Source organism: Melospiza melodia, chromosome 6 (genome assembly GCF_035770615.1).
Source record: "Melospiza melodia melodia isolate bMelMel2 chromosome 6, bMelMel2.pri, whole genome shotgun sequence".
Taxonomy (NCBI): domain Eukaryota; kingdom Metazoa; phylum Chordata; class Aves; order Passeriformes; family Passerellidae; genus Melospiza; species Melospiza melodia.
The window spans coordinates 76,173,248-76,199,539 of record NC_086199.1 but is presented as its reverse complement, the minus strand read 5'-3'; the positions used below and the strand labels follow the sequence as shown (position 1 = coordinate 76,199,539).

Here is a 26,292-nt window from a genome sequence, read left to right as displayed (position 1 = left end):
CGCGGCCCCTCTCGCCGCGGCGTCTCCGCGCCTGCGCAGTGGGGCGGCGGCGGCCGGGCGCACGCGGCGGCACGAGCGGGGCCAGCGCGGGACTGCGGGGCGCGAGCGCAGCGCGGGACCCCCCGGGCCGCAGCCAGGTACGGCCGCGCGCGCCGGCTCCTCCCGGGCGGGCCCGGGGCCGCGGGGAGCGGCGCCGCTCGGGCCCGGCCCGGCCTGACGACACCGGCGCTCGGCAGCCGCGGGGCCGCCCTCCCCGGCCTCCCGCCGGCGCCGCGCCGCAGATGGGCGCTGCCCGGCCCGCTCTCCCGGGCGGCGGCCGTCGTGGGGCAGCGCCCGTGCCGGCGGCGCCGGTCGCGACGGGCTCGGTTTCCGCAGACGTTGTGCGGCCGTGAGGGCCTCGTCTGAGGCGTGTCCAACCTCTGGAAAAGATGAATTCCAGCTTCGGGACGGTGGGCGTAGCGTTGCTCCTGGGGACCTTCCCCAGAAGGCCGAAATGAAAACGCTGTGGCTGCGGGAGAGCAGTGAAGGGCTGCGGGAGAGCAGTGAAGGGCTGCGGGAGAGCAGTGAAGGGCTGCGGGAGAGCAGTGAAGGGCTATGGGAGAGCAGCGAAGGGCTATGGGAGAGCAGTGAAGGGCTGCGGGAGAGCAGTGAAGGGCTGCGGGAGAGCAGTGAAGGGCTGCGGGAGAGCAGTGAAGGGCTGCGGGAGAGCAGTGAAGGGCTATGGGAGAGCAGTGAAGGGCTGCGTGTGCTGAGCGGTGTTTGTCCCTCCTGCCCGCTGTGGCTCCAGCCAGTCGCTTTGCAGTGCGGCTTTCTCCTGTACCCCAGAAGTACCGGCAGGACTGAGCAGAGCTGCATGCGGTGGGCTAGAAAGCCGAGCTGTAAAGTTTTCCTTTTTAACCTTGGAGTCGTTTGTTCAGCTTCGGCTTAGACAAAGTTTTACAAAACCTTCAGAGTGTTTTTATAAAGTTTTGCTAATTTGTATTTCCCCTTCTTACAAGTTAGGAATGCAAATAAGGGTGGACATGGCCATCTGAATTGTGTGGACATGTGTGCATAGCATTTGGCATTATCTTCCTACTCTGATTTTAAATTTTCTTATATCTAGGAAGCACTAGGACTGCTGTAAAGATCATGACTAAAACTTTAAAATGGTGACTAAAATCTTCTGAAGGAGTGATGCCTTTGATTTGGCATCTTAGGCTGCTGCTACTGTAGAAAATTTTCTGTGTGTAACTTTAAGGCATAGACAACCAAACTAATCTAGTTACACATTTAAGAGCATATGGATTCATTGTCAGAAAAATAAAGCAGCTTAAGCATTTCTTCTTACCACTACCTAATCATGAAATATTGCTTTTGCCCTTTTTTCGTTTTGAATGTATAATGAAGGAATTCCCTTTTTCATGTGATTTTGTTGGGGTTTTTCACCTCCACACTAGCAGTCTGTTGTGGGGCACTTTTTTTGCCCTTTCAGTAGTTCAGGCCAGGCTAGTTCTATTATGATTAATGCCTTTGCTTTCTTTGCTGACAGTTGGCCTCTGGAGCAGGTCTTGCAGGATTACTGTGAACATACAGTGCTGAGTTTAAAAGTCATGGAGTCTGCTTCTCCTCAGTACTACAGAAGCTTCCATCTGCCTCTTCTTTTCTTAGCCTCACATGCTGTCTTATTATGTGCATGCAAAATCCTTCGTGAGTTTCTCTCCAGTGTCCTCCTGCTCTTAAAGTCCAGCTGATGATCCTTGAGAGTCCCTTCCAGCTCAGCATATTCTGTGAATCTCTGAGAATGCTACACACAACTTTAGATGGCTGTGAGGTGCAGTGCCACCTTTCCAGCACTAGAAGAAGCCTTTCCAGTGTGCTGTGTATAGGCAGTGTGACAGGTGAAGTGGGTAACAAAGTCTGAGTAGCAAAGCTTTTTTCTACATTAATGTGAAGAAACAGCATCTTAGGAAATGGTTTTGGTAGTGGTATTTGAAATACAAGTTAATTCATTATTTAATTTCTATTAAGACCTAAACACAACCTTATCCTAATTGCTGCTTTTCCTGCCACCGTTCCTCTCTATCACCCCCAGTCCTTGCCGGTCTCTTGCTGTGTTTGCAGGAGGAGGCAGTGGTGCAATGTGAAATAAAAATGTTTTTTCTGCTGGAATTGCAGAATGCCGGGACTCAGCTGTAGGTTCTACCAGCATAAATTCCCCGAGGTGGAGGATGTGGTGATGGTCAACGTGCGCTCCATTGCTGAGATGGGAGCCTATGTCAGCCTGCTGGAGTACAACAACATCGAGGGCATGATCCTGCTCAGCGAGCTGTCGCGGCGGCGCATCCGCTCCATCAACAAGCTCATCCGCATCGGCAGGAACGAGTGCGTCGTCGTCATTAGGGTCGACAAAGAGAAAGGTGTCTGGGCTCTGTCACACTTGAATTTGTACACTGAAATGCAGATAAACCAAGCAGGTGTTTGTGGGTTTTGTCAGGGCTGCTTTTTTTTGAGCATTGAAGTAAAATAGACCATCACTGACCATACCTATGACCATACCACTGACCATACCTTCTTCTGTTCCTCTGTGTCCTTTGGGAATTGGGTTGATGAAAGTAAATCACGTCAGTAAAGATTTAAGTGGCTCCTCACCAGATCAGTCACTGAACTGTAGTGAAGTGTAATTTTCTTTTGATACCTATGTAGATTTTCTAAGTCAGCTGAAGAGAAGGATCATTTGCTGTAGAACTAAAAATCTAGATGCTAAGCATTTAGTGCTCACCATCCATCCTGTTTGTTAACAAGTCTCAAACCTTGTTGGTAAAGGTGATGACAAGTACGTAATCGTTGTGAATTCCTTAGACAAAAGTTAGAATTGTACAGGCAGTTTTGGTTTTTCCTCCCTTTGAAGGTTTTTTAAATGTAATTTTTATTGAAAACATTTCAGATTTTGATAATGCTGTTCCACACAATCTCTAAAATCTCTATCCAGCAATACAGAAATAATAAACACTGAGCACATCTCCTAGAAATGTTACTGTTGGTATGACGATTCTCAAGTTACATGCTTTTCTTGAATGCTTCTGAGAATAAGTAATGAATGACAGGATAAGGAAGAGCAGAGATGAAAGAGGGGCAGGAATAAACTTACTGCAGATAAATATGAAGTGAAATAAGTTTCCCAACATCACTAATGAAATTATACTTTTACAAATTAATCTTGTTTTCATATTAACAGAGACACACATCTGGAATTCATCTAGTGGTCTGTTATTGAACTTATTGGAGAATATATAGTTTGTGAGAAATAGGTGGAGGCCTTTTATAATTTAGAAGAGAGTTCAAAAATTTTTTCATGGGCATTTCTTTCAGGCTGAGTCTGTTTTATTAGGAAACTGTTCAGAGCTAAAGTGATGAGATGCCAGGCTTTAATTAAATTGTGTTGAGCACTAAAAAAATATGCATTACATTTGCTTCTTTGTATGCTGGAATAATTTTTTTTTCCCAAACTGTGTACAGAAATATAAAAATAATAGATCACTAGTTTCTGAGATAAAATTTGCTACTCTAAGTATTTACAGTTGAAAGAATTTTGAATCCTAATTTGGATCATAATTTGCTTAAATTCATCAAGGTTTGGTCTTGTTTCTCTCTGTAGCAAAATATCAGGATACTGTAGGCAGGGGGCAAATCCTGAGCCAGAGTGTTTGTTCTTGAGTTTCTCTTGAAGGAATCAGACTTAGATTGCACAGTGACTGACATTTCTAAAATCATCTTCCCCAACAGGTTATATTGATTTGTCAAAAAGAAGAGTTTCTCCAGAGGAGGCAATAAAATGTGAAGACAAATTCACAAAATCAAAGACTGTAAGTTGCCTTTCTGTATTTAGGCCCTGTGTATTTCAAGATTCTTTCTTGAGCAACCAAAATGCACAGACATAAGATAAAAGTAAAGCATTCAGGTGTTAGGCATACTGTGATTCTCATTTATCTCTGCAAAGATATATAACCAGCTTATGTGTCCATGAGCATTACATGGTAAGCTGCTTATTGAATAATTAATCGATCAAGAAAGATGTCAGTTAAGAACTTATAATGTAAATGGATATATTTGAATGATCAGAAATCCAAAAGTATGTGCAGGTTTAGCACACTGTGGGCAACTTTTTATTGGAAAGACGTGCTGGTAGTTTCAGGCTCCCATCCTTACTGCTGTGTGGTCTTAACACTTCCAAGTAGAAATTTTTGTCTCTTTCAGTATTTGGTTTGAGGTTTTCAGCAGTTCATTGTTGCAGGTTTACAGCATCCTTCGCCACGTTGCTGAAGTCTTGGAGTACACTAAGGATGAGCAGCTGGAGAGCCTGTTCCAGAGAACTGCCTGGGTGTTTGATGACAAGTACAAAAGACCTGGATATGGTGCTTATGATGCATTCAAGCATGCAGTCTCGTAAGGACTTCTTCTATGCTTCTAGGGGCTTATTTCAAATTGCAGACAAGTATTTCCTAAGTAGACCTGTCACCATGTTCTTTTGGCTTGTGTCATTTGGCTTCTTTCCCAGAATCAGTATGAAGAATATACTGGTCAAGTAAATCTAGTAAATTTTGACATCAGTCTAATAGAGGAAGAACCACTGGTCTTCAGTTGTCTGTCAGAACTTGCCTGGTTTTAGTCCCAGACAGATTTTATCCGAAATACCTAGCTTTATGTCTGAACGCATTTCTACTCAGAGCTGACTGTCACTCTTCCACTTTTTTCTTTTTTAAATGCAACAAGCTGACTTGTTACTTATCTCCATTTCTGAACTTAAGGAGCAGGATCATAAACTTAGAAATGGAATTACGAACAGAAAGGTGGAAATTGTGATGCTAAGGAAATACGCACAGAGATAGATGGCTTTTATTTTTTAAATGGAGTCTGATATTTTAATTTGCTTTCAGAGTCGAAGTATTTGGTTTCACCCTACAGAATTTGCTGTGAAATTGTCAATCCTAAACTGGATTTCTCAGTGAACATTTTCAGTTTTGCATTTCCCAGCCCCGCGGTGTGTGTGTGATGCAGCGGAGCTGAACGCTAGATGGCAGTAACAACGCGGCACTGACTCCAGGAGCCAGGGCGCTCGGTAGTGTTTAGGTAGCTGAAAACCAGCTCTGCGTTCTGGGGCAAGGAACAGCTTGTGTCCTTGTTTAGAATTAATGTGTTTTGTTTCATATTGTAATGATGCTTTTCTAGTGATAGCAAATTTACTGCTAAAGGGAAAATCTGGACATACTGCTGTAAAAGGAATTCCAGATCACTCTTAAGTGATTAATAAATACTTAGTTAAACATCTGTGTAATATAAATTTTTTAAAAAAAACCACCTCTAGTTACACTGGCTGTTTTAGCTTCAGCTGTATACTCATGAAAACTCCTGAGCACAGGCCTTTTGTTGCTCACTTGCTATTCAGTTTGGAGTACAAACTTCAGAAGCTGTCTGTTCTCAAAAGATCTTTCCATCAGTAATGCCTTAAGATTTCTGACTGTGGTCTGCAAATTTTATATGATCCTGTTGTGCTCCTACATAAATGTATAGCAGTTGAGTAGAACAATGTGGATATTGCTGCCTTCCTGGTTTTGCTGGATTGCTGTGTGAAGTTTAGAATTCTCACTAAGAATTTGGCTTGTTATTCCTTTCTTTATACTGACGATTAGTGTTTTGAAGTTTCACATAGCATGATGCCTATGGCAGAAATTGGACAGTATATTTACCTTCTGATCAGTAAAAATTAAATATTGGGGACCTATTGTTGAAAGCCTACCAAATGCTTTAACAGGTGGATTAACAGGATAGTTTGGAAAGAAAGCAGAATTTGTATATACCATAATTTACTTCTGCCATACAGCTTCATATTTTGATCTGTAAAACCTGTCATGTTTCTGGCTTTTGTTTGCTTGTTTGGCCCTTCTACTTTCTATACTTAGCATACAAAAACATGAAAGTTGCTGTTTTATTAGCAGCAGAGACCAATCTCTAGTATTACCTCTGGCTTTTGGGCCGTTTTATTTTGTGTTTGCCTGCTGGTGGTATTGTAGGAGATCTGGTGTTTTTTTCAGAAAACCGACTTTTTGTCTCTGCAGAACAGGAGATGTTTTTGTGAGGAACTTTTTGGTTATGGTCTCTATTTCAGATAGATTTGGGGTGAATTTAATACAGCAATAGAAAATTGATGCCACTTCTTTAAAAGAGAACTGCTAATTTATATTGGTAAACAGCAGAGGAGTTTGCTTCTGTGATCTCTGAGTTTGAAACTATGAGCTTGGGATTTAAAAAACCTTTATCCTTGCTTTAGCTGAGAATGCAGCCAGCAGATAAATATCTGTCTGTGATCCAGATACTGTTAAAAACAAGTACCAAATAACATGGAATGAATGTGGGTTACTTTGTAGAATGACAAATATCTTGTGTTTGAATGAAACACTAAAATAATTTCAAAACTCCAGATTCATCATGGATTTACTTTTATGTGGTATGAGTTTATTTTCACTTTGGAGAAAATATAAAAATATCAAGAAACTGGATAGTTGTCACATTCTATTTATCTTATATAGAGGAAGCAAGAGAAAAGCCATTCCTTTGCTTAAAAAAAAAATTTAAATCATTCAGGTTATTCCTTCCAGGAACAAATTGAGTAAACTGCTATGTTTACCAGTAGAAAATGCTTTGAAAATAGATATGTTCATTTTCTTGAAGTGTTTCAATGGGTTCTTAAGAAATTTCCATTTTCTTTGCCTAGTAGGTATCTAGGATTATTTGTAAGAAGTAGAATTAGTACCAGAAGTTTATGTTGTGTTTGTTCCTCTTCAGTATAAGTTGTGTAACGTTGCTTTGCTTGGCTCAGAGACCCTGCAATCCTGGATAGCCTGGATCTGACAGAGGAGGAGAGGCGTGTGCTGATTGACAACATTAACAGACGTCTCACACCACAGGCAGTCAAAATCCGAGCGGGTGAGTTCATCCCACCTGCTCCCTGAACCTGTCTTGATCCTTGCCTTGAGAGAGTGTATCTTGGTGCAAACCATAAACTCACTTAAAACTAAGGGTTCATAATGCTGATATTTGAATGGAGCTGTTCAGAATTAAGACACCTTAATCAAGGATTGCTTTCAAATTGCCTGTGTGGGTTCTATCCCAAAGTGCAAGGTGGTTTGGCTTTTATTTTTCCTCCCAAAGTGCAGATTCCTTGGAACATGGACTGGTTGTCATGATAGAATATGTGTTCTGTCATATTGCATTGGCACACAATGAAACTAAATATTTTATAGTTTTTACTGCATCTACAGTATTCTTTTTCATTATTCAGAGTTTTACATTCATTGATTCCCTGACAGGATAATTGAACTCTGTCAGCACAGCTACAGCATGCACCTTAGTCACTTGTTCATAAACATGAGAAAATAGTATTTCTAACAGGTTGATTGCAGACCATTCAGTAGAATATATCAGCTCAAGCCTAGCACATCTCTAATCTATGAGCTAGTTTGTCTCTTACTAATTTAGTGTGGCAGAAAAAGCACATGACTGCATGACTTCAGAAGACATACTTCAAAACTGTAAATCTGGCTCTACAGAACAGACTAAAGGCACACTTGCCATTAAACAGATAGTGTAGCCAAATCACATTTTTAACTAGATTGAGAAACTGCCTCTGCTCTGCAAGTGTATATTGAAGAGCATTAACACTTGCTGATTACAGTGGAGAGAAGAGATAGGCCTTTTCCACTCTGAAATCAAGAAGAGTACAAAAAGTAAGGCAATGTAAAATTCCTCTACCTATTGCTTGAGACTGCCAGGAGTTAACAGAGTTCAAAAATTTGATGTAATTGCCATGAAGAGTGCATTTACTAACATGAGTAGCACTTCATCACTTTTGAAGATAAAGTTAAAGAGCATGTCTTCTTACTTCCTTCATGCTGCCTATTTAGTTCTGATGGTCTGTCATTAATTTTGTCATCAGCACAAGTGTAGAATCTTGCCATTGGCTTCTCTTCTCATCCTGAGGCTGACTGGGATGTTCCTCTGTGAATTTGTTCCTGAGAGCTCAGAATTGGCAGGTTTTTGTGAGTCGCCTGGAAGTGAAACTACCTTCTTTGTGTAGCTTAGTCTTGTGCCATTGCTATGCAGGTCAAGAAATCTTTGTCTTTACACTGGTCAGGGTATTACAGATATCAGCAGTATTAGTTTATGCCTTGATTTTCAAATACCTACAAAAGGCTATAGCTAACTAATTCTAACCATGTGTTAACCTTATAAAAATGTATTCTAATGCTCCTCAAGTGATGCCTCTGTGCCTCTGTTGTAATTGCTGATGGAATTCCATAACTTTGTGGATGTGCTCCTTTTTGCATTTCACTTTTCCTGATGTTGCATTTTCCCTGGTATTTATTGCTTTTATATCTTCATCTCCCCATGTAAAGTACATAATTATTGGCGTTGTATTTGTTGGATGAGAAGTGAGTGAAAATGAGTGTATGGTTTTGTATCCTAGCTTTTCAAAGCACAAGATAAAATGTTGCATTATCTAAAGAATTTAAAAAGACTCTTACTTCAACTTAAAAGTCAAGCAAATGTAATGCCTTCCTCAGACTTGGGAGGTACTGAGGCTCTCATTGTGGATGAACATTTGTTGCAAAAAAGATCTGTTAAAGCTTAAGTTAAGCTTTAAATATTTTGCAGCTCTTGGTAATGGTAAAATTTTATTATTTGTATTTCTCTGTCATAGATATTGAGGTGGCTTGTTATGGTTATGAAGGCATAGATGCAGTAAAAGAAGCTTTGAGAGCAGGCTTGAACTGTTCCACGGAGAACATGCCCATCAAAGTGAGTGTCAGTCTTAATAATGGAATCAAAGGCAAAGTTTTCTGATGCCCTTAGGGACCAGTGGTGTGCAATTGCTCTGCCCCATCAGGCCATGTGCCTGATTTCCAGCTCTCCTCCAGCAGGGCTTTAACAAACTTCCTTCAGTCACGTGCTGGCAGTCCTGCCTGTGGTTGTGCAGTGCCTTTCAAAGTTTGGGAAGCTTTATTTATTCTGTTCAATTTATTAAAGTCTAATATTGACACAGAACATACCCACTGTTCCTTTATGCAGTCTTAGCTGGGGAGCAATAAATTTTATTTTCAGGTATAAGATTGTGTAAGAAAAGGGAAGTTTGCTCCACTGACATTTGAGTGTTGGTAGAATGACTGCTGTACCCAGATCTAGTTTTTCTTCCCCAACAGTTTTTGGATGTTAAGTGAACTACTGAGTAAGTGTTTTTAAAAAACTTGCAAGTACTTTCTCCTTTGAAAATTTCTTTTTATAATGGTCTCTTGTAACAAAAGAAATAGTTTACTTATTCAGTCATCATAAAAAAAAAGAAAACATATGTGTTTTAATGCTTTTAATTTTTGGTGTAACTAGGCATAATATCTTTTCCTTTGTTACTGAGTTTGCTTCTTTCCCCAATCTTTACAATGTGTAGATTAATCTGATAGCCCCTCCTCGTTATGTGATGACTACTACTACACTGGAGAGAACTGAAGGACTGTCTGTTCTGAATCAAGCCATGGCTGTAATTAAGGAAAAAATTGAGGAGAAGAGAGGAGTCTTTAATGTGCAGATGGAGGTAAGAACAAATTACATTCTAAAATACAACTTGCTTCTTTGCAATATTTCTAAACTAGAGCAAGATCAGTAGTGCTACAAAAAATCTGAGCAGAAAGTTGTTAAGTTCTTAAAAAAATAGAAAAGTCAGGACCTCTGTGTTCCTGAAATAAACAAATGGCCAGAAAATCTAATTTTCCTGGGTTTTATTGTGTGACTTCAGGACGTGTTTTATCTCTTGCTCTTTGTGTAGAATCAGAGTCTACCAATGATGTGACCTTTCTTTATGACAGTTTGCCATGTGTTGTGGTTTGGTTTTTTTCAGCCTAAGGTGGTCACTGACACAGACGAGACTGAGCTTGCAAGGCAGTTGGAAAGACTGGAGAGGGAAAATGCTGAAGTGGACGGGGATGATGATGCCGAGGAAATGGAAGCCAAAACAGAAGACTAAATGTTCTGGCATACTTAGAAGAGAGACCGTATGAAAAAATTAGAAACCCCATTGCAAACACTCTGGACTAAATTATTCCAGTATTGAAAACTTCAAAAGCAAATATAAGAAGTGTTTTCCTGTTTTAAAAAGACCAAAATGTAAAAGGCTCTTCTAAATAACATTTGGTGCAGCAACTTACACAAATTGATCCCTTTGAAAGGAAGGTGCCTAGTCAAATTCAAGACCCAGATGTAGCCAGACGGAGTTTGCAGCCCCATACTTAACACTTTCATACATAACAATTCCTAATTGGTGGTTACAGCTCAGTGCATCTGTTCATGATCTTTCCTGGGAGCAGCAAAACCAAGCAAGTGGAACAGTTCTATCCAGAATGTATTTGAGCAAGTATTCAATAAATTTCTGGGCTATCTAACTCCAAGGTTTTGGGTTTTTTCCTCCTCTTCTGTCATATGACCTAGAGTGGTGTGAATATAAAACCTGGAACAGTATGATCAATGGGTGGCTTCTCTTTGACATTGAAAGGGCTTTCTTTTGTTTGCTTTAAATCAAGCTGAGAAATGAGTGGAACAAAATGTTTTACATTGTTTTCCTTGCAAGCTTGTTGGTGCAGACCTGTTTAAATTAGCATTTCCTTTATCATCTGCATTTAGGGACCGAGAACTTGAAAACTTTGAAAATAGCTTGTTTCCATTCCAATAAACATAGCTAATAAATGAAGAACTACTTATAGTTGCACTTTGCTCTGATGGATGAATATAGCAGGAGCTTTAATGAACTTACATAGTTCAAAATGAGCAGCCACTGTCTGTGAGCTCACTGCAACATGACCTTCAGTTCTGCCTACCCTGTATCCCATTTACACTGAACTGAGATAACTCACTCTAAAAAAAAACTGTTTATCTTCCCTGAAGAAGAGAAACAAGATGTGTTTTCTAAACTGGAGTAAAAAAAAAAAAAAAAAAAAAAGAATTTTCATTTCCTGTTTTCCTTCTCAGTGGGAATTGAGGGAAAATAGTTGTGCTTTTTAAGTAATCTTTCCAACTTGCTAGATTTCTAAATGTGTTGCTATTTATTTTCTCATTGCCATGTCCCATACTGCCCATTTCTTTTTCTTAATACATTGTTACACCAGAGGGAAAATGCATGAAGGATGAGGCCTTGAGCCTTAACTAGACATTCTTACGATTGCCATGGTACAAACTATTTGCTTGCTGTGTGGTGTTGCCACAAAAGGCATTCTAAAAGGGCATACACATTGCAGTGTGTTGCTCTTCCATGCTGGGGTATCAGAGCCAAAAAAGGGTAAACACCTTTCAGTCTTTACAGATTGTTGGGAAATACTTGAATGTGCAAATTCACAAAATGAAGAAAAAATATTTTTAATAATTTTCTCATATTGTCTTTTCAGCAGCTGTGTGTGACAGCCTTCCAACTGTGCCCATTCACTAAAATAGTGATTTCACTTCTGTTAAACACAATAGGTGGGTACTTGGAGTAAAGAACAAAGTATTTTAAAACCATCACCGTGTGATCTCCATGCCATAATAATTCTGTAAAGGAAGAAGGACTGATAAGTGAGCCATGCATGCTCCGAGGAAGGAAGGAGAGCAATGAAGGGATTATACTTAGTATAATCTATGAGAGCTGTTTTGCTGTGTTAATTGGTGAGCACTGTTTCTGTCAGTAACTTAGCAGTTGTTAAATTTCTACAGTAGCTACCAGAGCATTTTTTAATTAGAGCTGGAATGTGCTGGTTGGTAAAAGTCTGAGTTCTGGGTGCCTGAAAAAAATGACCAAGATGGTGAGAATGATACCAAAGCAGGTTCAGATAAATGTGTTCCAATCTCTTGTCATCCTGGCAGGAAAAAAAAAAAACAGGTTTCTCCCAATTTATTCTCTTGAGCATATTTCAGCCAAGAATAAATAAAAGACACGAGACAACCTGGTAGATCCTTCTCATGCATTGCAGGAGCAGGAAGGAGGAGGTACAAGATGTGTTTTGGAGGCCTGTTAGTGAGGGAGCACTGGGGACTTGCTGTGCTCCTCCACTTACAGATCTTAGGAGCTGCTGAGCTGATGCCTTGTGTCTCACCCTGGCTCTTTCTCCATTTGTGAAACTGCCTTTGCTTACCAAGTGCTTAAAATAAGGGGGTTTTGTGAATGTCTCTGTTGAGCTGCTAAATCCAGGCAGCACATTCCTGCTGTTCCTTAGCTACTGTGCTGTTTGCACAATTGTAATCACAATGCCAACACCTCCACTTGCACCTAACAGTCAGTGGAAGGGGACAGGAATACCTGTGACAGGGCTCAGCCTGATGTGTTCATTGCAAGGATCTCAGTTTGACTTTCCTACCTCAGTTTGATTTTCTAAGATTGACAGATTGGAAACAGTTTTACTTATACTATCTGATAAGTGTTCAATGCAAAAGTCAAACCCAAACGGGTGTTCTGGCTCAGGTCTGGTAACCCACAGCCCAGTATCCCATTTCTAATGAGGGAAAACAGCGGTTTCCTAAAAAGGGGTTCCCTGCTTCCTTGGGGTTGTGGTTTGTCTGGTTTTTAATACAGTGACAAATCCTTGCTATTTTCTCTCTGATTTTGGCTCACAGATTTTTTCTTTAGGCGCAGTGGACCTGGTGTGTTGCTCTTCATAGCAGAACCTGCACTTTGATTTTTAAGAGTGTAGACAATGAAACAACTGTTTCCAAATACTTCCACCTTTCTACAGTTAATTTTAAAATCGCTGTTATGTCAGAATACTATTGAATGCTTGTTGTCTTTCGCTTCTATCTAGAAATGTTTCATCATGCTTCATTTTGATGTGGTTTGTTTTCATAATATTTCATCCCTTATTCACTAAAGGAACTAATTTGGGAGTGCTGCACTGGAGGGCAAAGTGGTGAGAAACTGCTTTGAAAGCTGTGGTGTCTGTAGTGCCCCAGTGCTGTGTGTGACATGGTGATACAGGCTGGGAGCATGGCACGGGGCTGTCCTTTGGGCAGGTTCCCTGAATCAGCTGTGTGAGACTTCCTGAAGGACTGAGTGGGAGGTGCCAGCTGAAGCAGCACAGCCTGCACTCAGAGCTGTGGGGCTGCTTCTCCCTGCCCTGAATGCCTGAGCAGCATCCTGTGGTCTGGAAGGCAACTCTTTCTGGCCATCCCATTCCAAATTCTATGGCATATAAAGAATTTGGGAGTCACTTCAAAGGCAAGAAAATGTCAAGCACTCAACTGCTCTTTTTTTGTTACAGTACTACACTGATGTGGAAAGCACTCTAAAATGGGACCCTGCCTGAGGAAATGGGTGCTCTTCTCTGCAGTGAGTTTTAAGGCCCTCAGAAGATGTCATGTAGAGCTCCCTAAGTTTATCCAGATCAAAGCATGTCCTTTTCCACCGGAAGGTTCAATGCCAGAACCTGCGTTCCCAGCCCCTGCATGAGTCAGACAGCTCAGATCTACTGACTCATTTTATACTACCTGACCCTGAAAGATCTGTGTTTACTCAGCCTCAGGGAGCAGCACAGGGGCAGTTTTTCAACCTTGATTAACTACAGAATGAGACAGAGAGGAAGGGGTGTGTCTATCATAAATATCCAAAGTACTGAAGAAATACTTTTGAATCGAAGTAAGTGAAGGCTCTATATAAGTAGTTGATAGAAAACCTGTTATTTAATGACCAGCTGAATCAAGGTTTGTCTCACCTTTCACCAGCAGTTTGACAATAGAATTCTTTGTTGCTAATGTTAATTTTGCCAAGATCTGTCTGCAGGGTTGTGGGTGGTCTGCATGCTGGAGAAAAGGAGCTTGTCAGATCTTCAGTGAGGACTGCTTATGGAGCAATTCTGAGATCACTGTCTGAGCCAGAGCCCCCTGCAAGCTTCTACCTGTCCTCCCTAGCATGAAATAGCACCTTGACTAAATTGCCTGCAGTAACAAGCTGAACAATGTGAAGTCAAACCTCAAATACCAAACTGTGGAACACTGTATTCTTGAAGCTGGTTATATAAAGAGTGCATGTCCAGGAAATGCATGCAGCAGTAATGTCTCTTGTGAACCTGGACTTGAGTTTTTGGGGGTTTTTTCCCCTCCAGTGTAATTCTGATGTACAAAACATGGTGAGCTGATTTTTTTTTTTTTTTTTTTTTTTTGCTGGCTTTATCAGGGTTTTTTTCCCCCCAAGATTCTGTTTCTGAATACATCTTTTATCTACAAATATATATGTATATTACAGAGATAGAGATTATTTTTTCAATTAACAAAAAACATTTTGTTTGGTTAATTTTTTTCTTTATTTAAGGCTACAGTTATATTTTTTAAAACTACAAAATTTTCCATTGATAACTTTGAAAATATTATATGCCAGCAGCACAAAGTACTTTTCCAAGTGTTCTGTTACTGTACTTTAGGTGGACTGAAGAGCAAACACTGGGATATGACTTACTGAGCCTGCTGCCTGCCTTTTCCCAAGAGTCAAAAGGGGTACAGTAGGAGCTACACAGGTAACTTCTGCTTTTGAAATCTCAGCCAGCATGTTTTCTCTTTATATAGAATCAATTTTCTAACTTCCAGCAGTGTTTAGTCACCCATTGTATTCTTATGGCCTCTGCAGGACTCTTCTCTGGGTTGTCTCCAGCACAATTTTGGTTTCAAATCTTCAGCGTCTTGCTATTCCTAGCTAGAAGTTATAAAAATGTATAAAGAAATAACTTGTTTGTTCCTTTTCCTTAGTGCATGAAAGTGTGTCCCTTGATATTGGAGTCACTTAGTCTTACTTGACCTCCGGACTCTTAACATAGCAACGAGTGCTTTTGTTTATTTGCTATACTCTACCTTGTATTTCTTATCACAGCCCACAGCTCTGCCCACATTCATCACCTTAATTTTAGTGAGAGTCGTGGAATGCTGACAGTACAGCAAAGGCTGTTATTTCAGAACAGCAGCACTCTCTGAAATATTACTTCATATTAAACAGATTTGTCACAGTGGCTGAAGTCTTCAGAAATACAATAAACATCCGAGATTGCCTTTAGACACAAAAGGCAGTCTGTTTCAAGGCATTCAGGAGGTACAAGAGGTCACTGCAGTGTTCGAGGATCAGGCTGCTTTACTGGAAGCCTGCTTATGTAGAGATTTAGAATATTAGGTTGAGAATCTTGGTTTACATACGAAGGGGTCACTGAAAGTAGAGTGGACTCTTAGGTGCTTTTGGAGCTTCTTTGGGAAAATAAATTTTCAGCAAAAAGTTACTGTAAGATTTGTGAAAGTCTCCTTGTAATCATAATATCCTGAATGTTACACTTACAAGTTGTGCTAATCTGTAGAACTGAGAGATGGGTTTGTTAGATGAGAAATTTTAGGTGGTAGTTGTTTGGTCTGAAGTTTTGAGGAATGCGGTTTTAAAATTCTGCTTCCCCCTCCCATGCAATACCTGATTTGTCATTTTCTAGCTGTTTATTTTGGCCAGCTCGCTCGGTGGTGATTTTTTGCTTTACTAAATTCAGTTAAATTCTTTCAAGATCCCTTTTAGACATCCCTTTGTTTTACTTCCCCGAGGGCAGGTAAAACATCAGAGCCAGCTCGCTGTTTAACTAATATCTCACAGGTAGGGAGGGAGGGAGGGAAGAAACCAGGAGAGGGAGAGTGCGTCACATTGGAGGAGGGGAGCAAAGAAAAATGAGCTTTCTTAAACAAATCCTGCGCAGAGGGACAGGCTGCCCGGGCTCGGGCGATTCTCGGCGGGGGCTCCGCTCCGTTCCCTGCGGCCGCGATGGAGGAGGAAGCTGGGGTGCTGAAGGAGGGTTTCCTGGTCAAGCGGGTGAGTGCTCCGTTCCCCCCGCCGCTCCGCTCCCACACGGAGCCGCTCCTGAGCCGGGAGCGGGGCGAGCCGCGGGGCGCCGGGCCGGGGGCTGCGGCCGCTGCTCCGGGAAAGGAGCTCCCCAGCCCTGAGCAGGTGCCTCCCAGGGGAGCTGCGTGACCCGGCTGTCCCCTGCCCCCCGCAAGCTTCCCTGTGCTGGCATTCCTGCGGAGGAAGGTGAATCAGCCCTCAGGATCGATGCCTCGGGTGTTGGAAAGCCAGTGCGGCTGCACCTCGCACACCTCTGTGCTCAGGGAGCGCCCGCGGCAGCAGGGGGGCCGCCCTGGCAGGATGGAGAGAAGGAGAAGCTTTGGGTGGGTTAGAATAGCTTGTGCCTTCTTCAGTGACGTGTCCGTGCAGAGCTTCCCATTTCATGGAAGAGAATGGAGAAACGACCCCTTTTTTTGGATCCCCTTTTTGAACGGGATCAAAGCAATGCAAACTTTTGAAATAACTTATTTTTCCCGTTCTCCTCAAGCAGTGCTGTTAGAAAATTCTAGCCAAAATGTGGTGAAAAGACCTGAAAGATTTCAACCTTCCCAATACTTCTCCCTGTAGGACCGAGTCAATCATTGCTGGAACACGAGGAGGCAATTTAGCAAGGGGCATAAACTGCTTTTAGTACCAAGAACCTGTCTCGATGATTAATATGGTCCTTGATTTCATAGAAAAAAATGTGATTGAGAGGTTTGTTCAAAGCTTTGCCACGCCTAGGGAAATGCTTTTGTGCAGTACGTGGCGATGTTTCTGGTGCTAACACGAAGGTAATCCTGGTCAGGAGTTTTCCTGGCAGGGCTCCCGGCCAGACACTGGCCAAGTGGAAAAGGGGCTGTTCCCCATCCTGCCTTCTGCAGCAAGGGCAGAGCATCCCCGCTGCCCGGCTCCTCTCTGGGCTGCAGCTGTGCTCCGGCTCTTAAGGGGCTGCTGAATTCAAATGGGAAGCCGAGGCACCGAGTGAGTGAGAGGAACAGGCGATCGGCAGCACACAGAGCTGTGATGCCAGTCTGTGCAACATCACCCAAACACACAGCTTGGCAGGAAGGAGGGCACAAAGGGGACAACCAAAGCAGAGGGACTAGGGAAACAGGGATCCACAGAGAAAAAAGGAGAAAGGAAGGGATGGGATCAGGTAATGAAAACAGGGCTTTCATAAGAAGAGAACAGAAGCAAGGAGATTATCTAAATGCATTATAAATGGCAGAATTATGTACTGTAATGCACTATAAATATAAAGTGAATGTGTGGAATTAGGTAAAGATAAATTTTAAAAGGTAAGGCAACCTCCTGAGAAAAGACAACATTTTCCAGAAGCAAAGAATAGAGCCATAGCAAAGAACATACAGGAAATATGGCCAAGTAACTTTACAACAGGTGAAAAAAAAAAAAACCTGAGGAACACAAAGGGAAGGAGAGAACAAACCTGAGATAGATAAATTGTATTTAGTATAGACTAGAAAACATTGGATCTGCAGTGCCCTGGATTTTAGAGACTTGTTACTCCACCTTTACTTGGAGATTGCTGGGTTTCCCCTTTATTTACAGAGAGCTAATGGGCTTTGATTCATGCCATAACTGGACCTTACATGTTTCTTTCTTCTAGCCATGCCCACCCTATCCCAGGTGTCAGAGCTTCCTTTAGCCCCTGCTTTGCCTGCTGGCTGTAACGCTCCATCCCCTGTAGAAACACAAGTCAGCTTCTTGCACAGCCAAGCTGGACCAGACACCATCAGACAGGACTAAGCCTGCCAGTGCCAGCCCTCACTGGCTTTGCTGTCCTTTAACCAGAATAAAGAGAGCTGGAGGCTGTTTACAGAGGAAAAATAGGAGGATTTGTCTGTATTATATAATCCATGAGGCATTCAACAGCAGCCTTCATTCAGTCTTTTGTCATCAAAAAGCATATTTCCTTTACAGGAACCAGTAGCACAGGGAATGTTTTAGCCCAGGAAGTTGGAGACAGATGGGGTTGAAATGAATTTCTCATTATCAGTAAGGGGGAGATGTGAGGAAAAGCCAATTCACCCAGCAAAGCTCTTGCAAAACCACTTGGCACCTTGAGCCACATCAAAATGAAAAAGACAGCACTCAAGGTCACCAGAGAGGAGGAGCTGCTTGCCAAGAGCCCTCACACATTTTGGATTTAGCCTGTGCTGTCGGCAGACAGGTGTGAACCTACATCAGCTCTTTGGGATAATTCCTGTGAGCTTTTACAAGAAACAGTTTGTGCCAGCAAAGTTCTCCAGGCTGAAGAAAGAGCACAGCACTTTTCTATCCCTCTGTGATTTTATGGTGATGGAGCTGTGCTATTTTGTTACTTAAACTGTGTATTTCAGGCAGAACAGGACTCACAATGACTTCTTGTGCTTTTATTTCATACAAGAAGCCAAGAAGAAAATGTGGCCATTTCTCAGTGCTTGTGGTACAATCAGTTATGTGGATTTCTCCCCCTGCAGGGACACGTTGTTCGGAACTGGAAAGTGAGATGGTTCGTTCTGCTCCAGGATAAGCTGCTGTATTACAAAATTGAAGGAGGCAAGAAGGAGCCCTCTCCAAAGGGCAGGATCCTTCTGGATGGCTGCACTATCACTTGTCCATGCCTGGAATATGAGAACAGACCGGTATGACTGGGAAAATGTATCTCTTTTCTATGTCACTCATTTTCTAACTTCTTCCTATCTTTTCCTCTCCTCCTGGCTTCCACTACTTCAACCATACCACCGGGGTGCTTCCAGAATTAGGCCCAGCCAAAAGCAAGCTGCCACTGGCAGTGTAACCAGGACAAGCACTGAACTCCCTCAGTGTGTGCCCAAAATGTGAGTCAGCTATTAATAAAAACACAACCCCAACCACTTCTCCTGTACACATAGTGAGGAGAAAAAAATGTAAGTGCATCAGCCCAACAGTGTGTGGAGAGAGGACAGGAACACCCCAATAGAACCTGAGGAGGGTGGGGAAAAAAGGGAATATCACCTGTGGTAGTTGCCTTAAAGCCTGGGTATCCATGGGGTGCTCCCAGGCAGCCAGATCGACTCCTTTTTCCTTCAGCAATGGGATATTGCTGCTGTAGAAAGTTTTCAGCAAGAAGACTCTGGAAGAAAACCTTCCTCCTGTGTTTTTCTGCTCTCCTATAGGTAGCAGCAATGCATATTTCCTCTGTGTGGGGTATCTGTGTGGTCTGCTCTCTTCTCCAGGAGATCCATCCATGTAAAACATGTCTATAACTGAAAACCCAGGGATTTGAGTGGGATAGAAGAGCCAAAAAACCCACAAAAAACCCCAAAACAAAACAAAAAAACCCTCACCAAACAGAAAACTCCCACAAACAACAAACAAACAACAACAAAAAACCCACCAAAAACAACCCAGATTTGTGCCCACCATCCTTCTGAACAAGAATTGCTCTGAACTGCTCAGGTGGGATGCACTGTCAGACTACTTGTGTCACTTGGGCCAATGCTAAAAAAAGCAAATTGCAAGAGGAGCAAAATAGCTAAATGATGTTATTGCTTTGTCCTTCTTTCTCCACAGCTACTCATCAAACTAAAGACAAAAACCAATACAGACTATTTCCTTGAATGTTGCTCCAGGGAGGAACGTGACTCTTGGGCTCTGGACATCACCGGAGCTATTCATGCTGGTCATCCAGTACAGGTACAAGAACTTCACAGAATGAAGAACTCTTTCAAACTGCTAGAAAATATCAGCCTCCAGTAAGTGTATACGATTTCTCCTTCTGTTTTTGCTGTGGTTTGCAAAGAGCCTGAGTTGATGGGTGGGGAGGGCCGAGGGAAGCTCCTTTCTGCACAGCTCCGCTCCTGTGTGGCCACGAACCCCTGAACTGCTGCCCTAGGTTTGCACACGGAATGTGCTTTCTCCTGGCCATCATCTTTTGGGAGTATGTGTGCTCTGCACAGGCACCTCACCGCTAGCCTGAAGACCTTCCTGGTCAGCTGCAAATGTTCTCCCTGGGGAGATGTGCTACCTCAAGGGATGTAACATCAGGGAAGCACCGCGTGGTGGCTTTGTGCCCTGTGGAGTTTTCAAAGCTGGTATCTGGAATCCAGACTAGGACTTCAGAGTGCCTCATCTTAAACAAGAGGACACTTAAACAAATGGACACTGATTAAGAAACAGAAGTCTTAAGTTAATTTGATTTGTGTTGAACAGGTAAATCGGGCTGACTATGAATCGGTTTGCAGTCCTCTGAATTGAAAGGTTCTTTGTGAGGCATCTTGTTTAGTGCTGCCATTGGGAGAATAAAGTTTTCCTGGAATGTACTTAGGACAGTGCTTCTGGAGGAGTACCTAGAATACCTCCCATCTTTATGTGGGCAATCATGAGGACACCCCTGGCACTGACAGAAAGTATACAGACATTTCTACCTGTCTTTTTCATCTGCTGATGTTGTGCTGTGCTCTCATTTGCAGCAATATAGTGGAGAGAATGTATGACAGCAGCACTGGAATTAAGCTGACCCGCAATTTGGATCAAGGCAACAGATACAAAGAGACCTTCACAGGTACATCTGGCAGGCAAAGAGCCACCTCATTATATATCAGAGCCACCTCACATCTGTTATGCCACATTGCAGGGACAAGGGAGCTACTGTACTGCCTTCATAGTGGGATAAGCTCTGGCCCAGTGGAACCTGGCAGTGCAGCCAAGCTCTCCAACACCTTTCTCTCTTGCTCTTTGGATGTATGGAAGCATACTTAGAACCCCAGACTTTTGGCCAACTTTGCACTTCTCTGACAATCTTTGGGATGGTGCCAAAATGTTTCTGCGGCGAAGTGAAAGCCTGTGAGGCAGGAGACCATCTGCCCACCCTCAGAAGAGCACACTGTCTTGGTATGAGAGCTGCCTTTCTTCCTGCAGGTTCTGCCCTGGTGGACTGGCTCATCTCCAACAGCTTTGCTGTGTCGCGATTCGAGGCCGTCACCCTGGCGTCCATGCTGATGGATGAGAACTTCCTCAGGCCCGTGGGAGTCCGCAGCACCGAGGCCACGCGCTCCAGCGACCCCTCTGAGAAGTTCCTCGACGACTCCACGGCTCTGTACATGTTTGTGAGTGACGCAGCTCCCACACGGGCACCTCCTCTCCCTCGCCACACACTCGGTTTGGGGCGCAGGTGCACAGCATGCAACCAAAGGCAAATGTGCAGGCTCACAAAGTAGATCTGCACAAGGAGAAGCTCTAGTCGTTTAGTAGTACTAACACTGGCACTTTTGCTGGATAGCTACGTGGATATGGAGGGATCTACAAATTACATAATTGGGCATTAAAAGAGATGTGTCCCTGGAGTGCAGCGCTGTGTCTATGGGCATTGCAGGCAGTGCTGTAGTTGTGCTACAGCTCAAGGCCACAGCACTTATACCCAGCATGTATAGATGTACAACTGTAATTTGTTGCCTGTGGATCTTGGTCCTACAAGGCTGAGCAGCAGAGCTATGGAGGAGAATTTACTCAGGAAATATAAGCTGAAAATAGCTAAGGAAAATAAAATGCAGAATTTTCTACTTAAAAGTCTGTTTAGGTTAAAAACAAAAGTGGAACTGTCTTTTCCCTATTTTCAGGCTGAGAGCAGTAAGAAAAGTACTAGTTCCAAGGAAGAGGTCCCTTTCAACATCTCTGAATTAAGTGGCACAATTGTGAAGCAAGGATTCTTAGTGAAACAGGTAAGCATAATCTTGGAACCTGCCCCAGAACACAAGGAACAGTACAGCTCTTAGGGTTCCTTAGAGAGTAAATGTGACTTGTACAATGATGGCTGGACAGATGCGCTCAGCAGAACTAATGTGCCTGTCAGTACTTGAGATCTTGCAGTTAAGAGTATCCAGTTATAAAGAAGTGAACTATGGAACTTGCTCAGACAGGATTAATTGGATACTCTGTACATATTGAGCATATACTGAAAGGTACAAAACAGCATCAAAACCAGAAGTACCACACAAACTCCAAATCCTACCAGAGGTGTTACATCCACTTCCAAGCAGAGCCACCAGTGCTTTGGTTTAACCCATCCCATCCAGGTGGTGTCAACAGTGAGGATGTGTTGTTGGCCACAGACAAATTTCAAAGCTGAGTAGCTTGACCTTTGTATGAAGTGGACATTTGCCTGTGGGCAATCATCATGTACACATGGGTGCTTTGGTGGTGGTGAAACATGTTTTTGGGCACAAGTACCTGCTGGTAATAACTGTTTCCAAGATCTGACCCTTGGTCTGCAAAATGTAGTTTCCAACACTTGCTGTGAACAAGATGAGGGTAAATCACTCTTTCAGCCCTGATGCCAGCACCAAACCTCCAGGAGAGGGGATGCTCCCAGGGCCTGGCACAGACCTGGCAGCAGTGACAGGGCTGTGGTGAAAGAGTTAAGAGCTGCAAAAGGACCTGACATAACCCCTTTGGGTCACACAGCATGGGGTCTTAATCTGAAACCCATATTTAATCTGATATGAAAAGCAGGAATGAGGAATATAACCATTTGTTCCTGTCACTCTGCTTTCTTAGTTCTCAGCACAGGGAAGGAAGAGATGAAGGAATTGTCAATATATGAAGAAGAAACATAAGCAGAAGGTCATGGGAATTACCAAGATGTTAGGAAATATTTTTCTCTGTTGGGTCCAAACCCTCTTGTTTTGGTATTTATGTCTCCCCTTCAGCTTGTAGGAAAACGTTCATTTCACAAGGTAGTAATTTTAATTCTTCCATTTTGCAGGGGCACAAGAGGAAAAACTGGAAGGTGAGAAAATTTGTTTTGAGAGCTGATCCTGCTTTTTTGCACTACTATGATCCCACCAAGGTACGTGAGTGGGAAGTTACCATCCCCAGAAATCCTTTTAGAAACATTTTGGTGAAGGCACAGTTACACTGTAAATGTTTCTGTCACTCTGGGTTCCTCTATCCGTTTCCAGGAATTGGATTTCTCTGGCCTCACCCGAGGAGGTTGTCCTTGTAGGATTTTGTAGCCCTGCATTTTCTGTCCTTTTTCACAGCGAGATTCCTCTTCCTTAGCTGGGCAGCAGCTTCCTGTTCTTGGGGTTGCTCTCTTGCTGCACCCTCGCACTCTGGGACCGTGGTCCTGCAGGCTTTCTTCCTGGGTTGTGATCTTTCTGGGCTGAAATCCTACTGTTTGAGGATCATACTGGGTCTGAGATTTTTTACAACCTTATTCCAGCACTGAATAGGGTCTTCTTAATGCCAAAGTATGTATAGAATTTCTACTACTCATTTTTAAACTTTCTCATGAAAAGTAGAATTTATGTTCATGAATGTAATAACCAATGTGAGCAACTCAGATACTTAGGGTACCACAAAGCCAAACAGGATTGCAAGAAGAACATGTATAGAAATGCTTTATGTGACTTTTAAAGTGAATAGAAATGACATATCAGTGAAAAGAGTTTATGGAGCCAGTTCATTTTTTGTTTCCTGTTCCTACATGGGTTTTGGGGATTTTTTTCACTGCAAATTATCCTTGTAAGGCTATAAGCTGAAACTGCAGAACCTGCAGGCAAGAAACAAGAGTGCCAGCCAACTAGGGAAAAGAACCAGATTTTTCCCATACAGTCTCAGTGCAAAGCAGCAAGCTAAATACTTACAGAAATATATATAATTCAGTATGTTGTTATTGATAAAACCATACGTACATTTGAAGTGCGATTGCCTACATTTGTGCTTTTAATGGATGTACACCATGCCCAGCTACATGAGGGAAACACCTGGGACTGAAAAAATATAGTAATGCCTTTAACTACATGTTCTAATTGGTTTCTCTTGTGACATAGGTGTTTCATTCCTGGATAAACCAAACTGCTACTATGTCTCCAACTTCATAAAAGTGATGCATGTGCTCTGGGAAATGATGTTTTCCAGCTATGCCTTGTTTCCTTTTTCTTTGCAGGAAGATAACAAGCCAGTAGGTGGATTCTCTCTTCGTGGCTGTCTTGTCTCAGCTCTGGAGGACAATGGAGTCCCAGCAGGTGAGCACAAGCCTCTGAAATGTCACACATTTATATGTATGCTGCAGCAACACAGTCTTTGGGTATGGGTTTGTATGTATGGCTGCTCGTATGCACAGGTGGGCTGACTTTCCATTTCCCTTTGCAAGCAAGGGAAGAGGCATGTCACAAGTACTGCTGGGTTGTGTAAAGCAAAGGGGACTTTTTTTTTTAGTGTCATTTCTACGTATCTTGGGTGTTCTCTTTATATGGGCTTTTCTTAGTCATATGACCTCTGAGACAGTCCTAAGACTGATTAATATTCCAGAGTTAACAGACAAAGAGAAACCACTTTCGTTTTGGGTGTTAACTCGAAGTCTTGAGGCATCTTATGGTGCCATCCATTTCTGTGTCCTCTCAACTTACGCTATTACCTTTTCCTTTCTGACCTGCTAGAACCCAAATGTAGGGGACACATAAAGACAGCAATAAAAAACCAGTTCTGCTGGAGTGTAGGCTTAGCTCAGGCATTTGTCCAGAGCCTCAGCCTCATAGATAAGTGTTTCTGCTATTAAAGCAATTTATTTTATGGCAGTAAGCACAATGTGTAGATATCAAGGACAGAACATCTTTCTAAAGAGAAGGTCTGAAAAAGCTTTGGTCTAGGGGGCAGGGGCACATGATGAACAATAGAGCTCCTTGCTGAAAGGAACCCAGCTATGGGCAAGAGAAAATCTAATCTACCATGCAAAATGGTAGGGGTTCATTATTCATTCAGTGTATAACTCAAGTAATAGTCTCCACCTAAACAGAGACTATTTTAGATATGTTGTAGAGTGCACAGTAGTTCATACAATCTGTGGCAAGATTTTCTATACTACATTTTCATAGAATCACAGAATCAACAAATGTTTGGGTTAGAAGGGGGCTCTAAGATCATTTAGTTTCAATCTCCCTGCCACAGACAGGGTCAACTTCAACTTAACCTGTTTGCTCAAAGCCCTATCCAACCTGGCCTTGAACACTTCCAGGGGTTTTGAAGAAGGACATCAAAGACACAAAAGCTTTAGATGTCTTATCCATAATAAAAAGGAAAGATTTGATTCCCTAATTTATGTAATTCAAATTCTTATGAAGCTTCATATCTGCCAGAAAGATTTTCTCTGTGCACCCTCCTGACATGTTGGGATTTTTTTTCTCTGCAGGAGTGAAAGGCAATGTGCAAGGCAACCTTTTCAAAATCATCACCAAAAATGACATTCATTATTACATCCAGGCCAGCTCCAAGGCAGAGCGAGTGCAGTGGATTGAGGCAATCAAGCCGCTGACATGAGCAATGTGGACTCCATGCCAAATGACAAACCACATTTGTGACAAACTTCCTGCTCATGTTGTCCAGGAGTGTTGTTTTTCCCTTGATAGTCAATGTTCATTATTTGAATCACCATAACACCTACCAGGTCCTAGGAGACCATGCAGACCAAATCACGTAGACCCATAATTTCCTCCCCTTGAATTTACCATCTAAGAAAGAGACCAAAACAGGTGGACACAGACAAATGGGGCTTTACAAAGAAACGTCAAGATATTCCAAGATGGAAGAAAAGGATCTTTTGTACAAGTATTCAGTCTACGTCTGACAGATCCAGGTTGTGCTTTATCTTCAAGCAGAATTGTCTTGCTCCTTCCCCCTTTATAAAGGGGCTCATGAACTTAGTTAAGACTGAAACATCTAAGTCATGAAAGGTGCTGGTGGCTGAGGCTGCCTTTCTCGGCATACCACACGAATCTTGTGCTAAGTCACAGCCCAGCTGCCAGGATAATATGCATTGCAAAACAAACAAGGGGTCTGTCTGTCTGTCTGTCCGTCCATCCATCCATCTGCCCTACTATTTAGTTCTCTGTTAGACTGGAAAAGAACAAAAGATCTTGCTCCTCACCCATATAGATTACTCTTATGCTGGCAATGTCCCACATCAGAATAGGATCCTGAGTATCAAAGCAGACCAGTGGAAGTTCCAGACAATTTCTGGTGCTGAATATATTGGAAGAAATTCCTCATCCATAAAACCAAGACTTTTCCTTCTGATAATTACCGTAAGTCCATTTATGTTGGAGCACCATTTGGACAGAGAACTATAGTAGCAGTCCTCACTATTGCTTTTTCTATCTTAAGTCATTATTTTTTCCATTATTTGTCTACTAAACTTGTCTTTGGTATAATTAAATATTAAAAAAACAAACAAACAAAAAAACCCCATGCATTTGAATATCCTGTGCTTTTTAGAGATGTGTTTTTTTCTCAGAGGTCAGTTTGAGTATATGAAAAATAATGGTTTAATACACTATAATTTTAGATTTATATATAAACTGAGACACCAGAAGATATAATGGAATGTAGGAAATTCTTCAAATACCCAATCAGCCTGCTGATACACTATTTTC

General features: G+C 42.4%; 2 protein-coding genes across 2 annotated transcripts; both read left to right on the top strand.

The window, feature by feature from the left end:
• Positions 1 to 53: 53 nt before the first annotated feature.
• Positions 54 to 10,466, top strand: EIF2S1 (eukaryotic translation initiation factor 2 subunit alpha). The gene is made up of 8 exons (XM_063159307.1): positions 54 to 137; positions 2,158 to 2,399; positions 3,766 to 3,845; positions 4,274 to 4,425; positions 6,857 to 6,963; positions 8,738 to 8,835; positions 9,479 to 9,622; positions 9,926 to 10,466. Exons 2-8 carry the CDS (start codon positions 2,159 to 2,161, stop codon positions 10,049 to 10,051), a joined length of 948 nt encoding a protein of 315 aa, XP_063015377.1. The 5' UTR covers positions 54 to 137; position 2,158; the 3' UTR covers positions 10,052 to 10,466.
• Positions 10,467 to 15,717: 5,251 nt separating this feature from the next.
• On the top strand, positions 15,718 to 26,122 carry PLEK2 (pleckstrin 2). The gene is made up of 9 exons (XM_063159304.1): positions 15,718 to 15,868; positions 18,361 to 18,525; positions 19,436 to 19,617; positions 20,335 to 20,426; positions 20,783 to 20,970; positions 21,481 to 21,582; positions 22,626 to 22,709; positions 23,811 to 23,889; positions 25,053 to 26,122. The coding sequence occupies exons 1-9, from the start codon at positions 15,821 to 15,823 to the stop codon at positions 25,178 to 25,180; spliced, it is 1,068 nt and encodes a 355-aa protein (XP_063015374.1). The 5' UTR covers positions 15,718 to 15,820; the 3' UTR covers positions 25,181 to 26,122.
• The last annotated feature ends 170 nt before the right edge of the window (positions 26,123 to 26,292 follow it).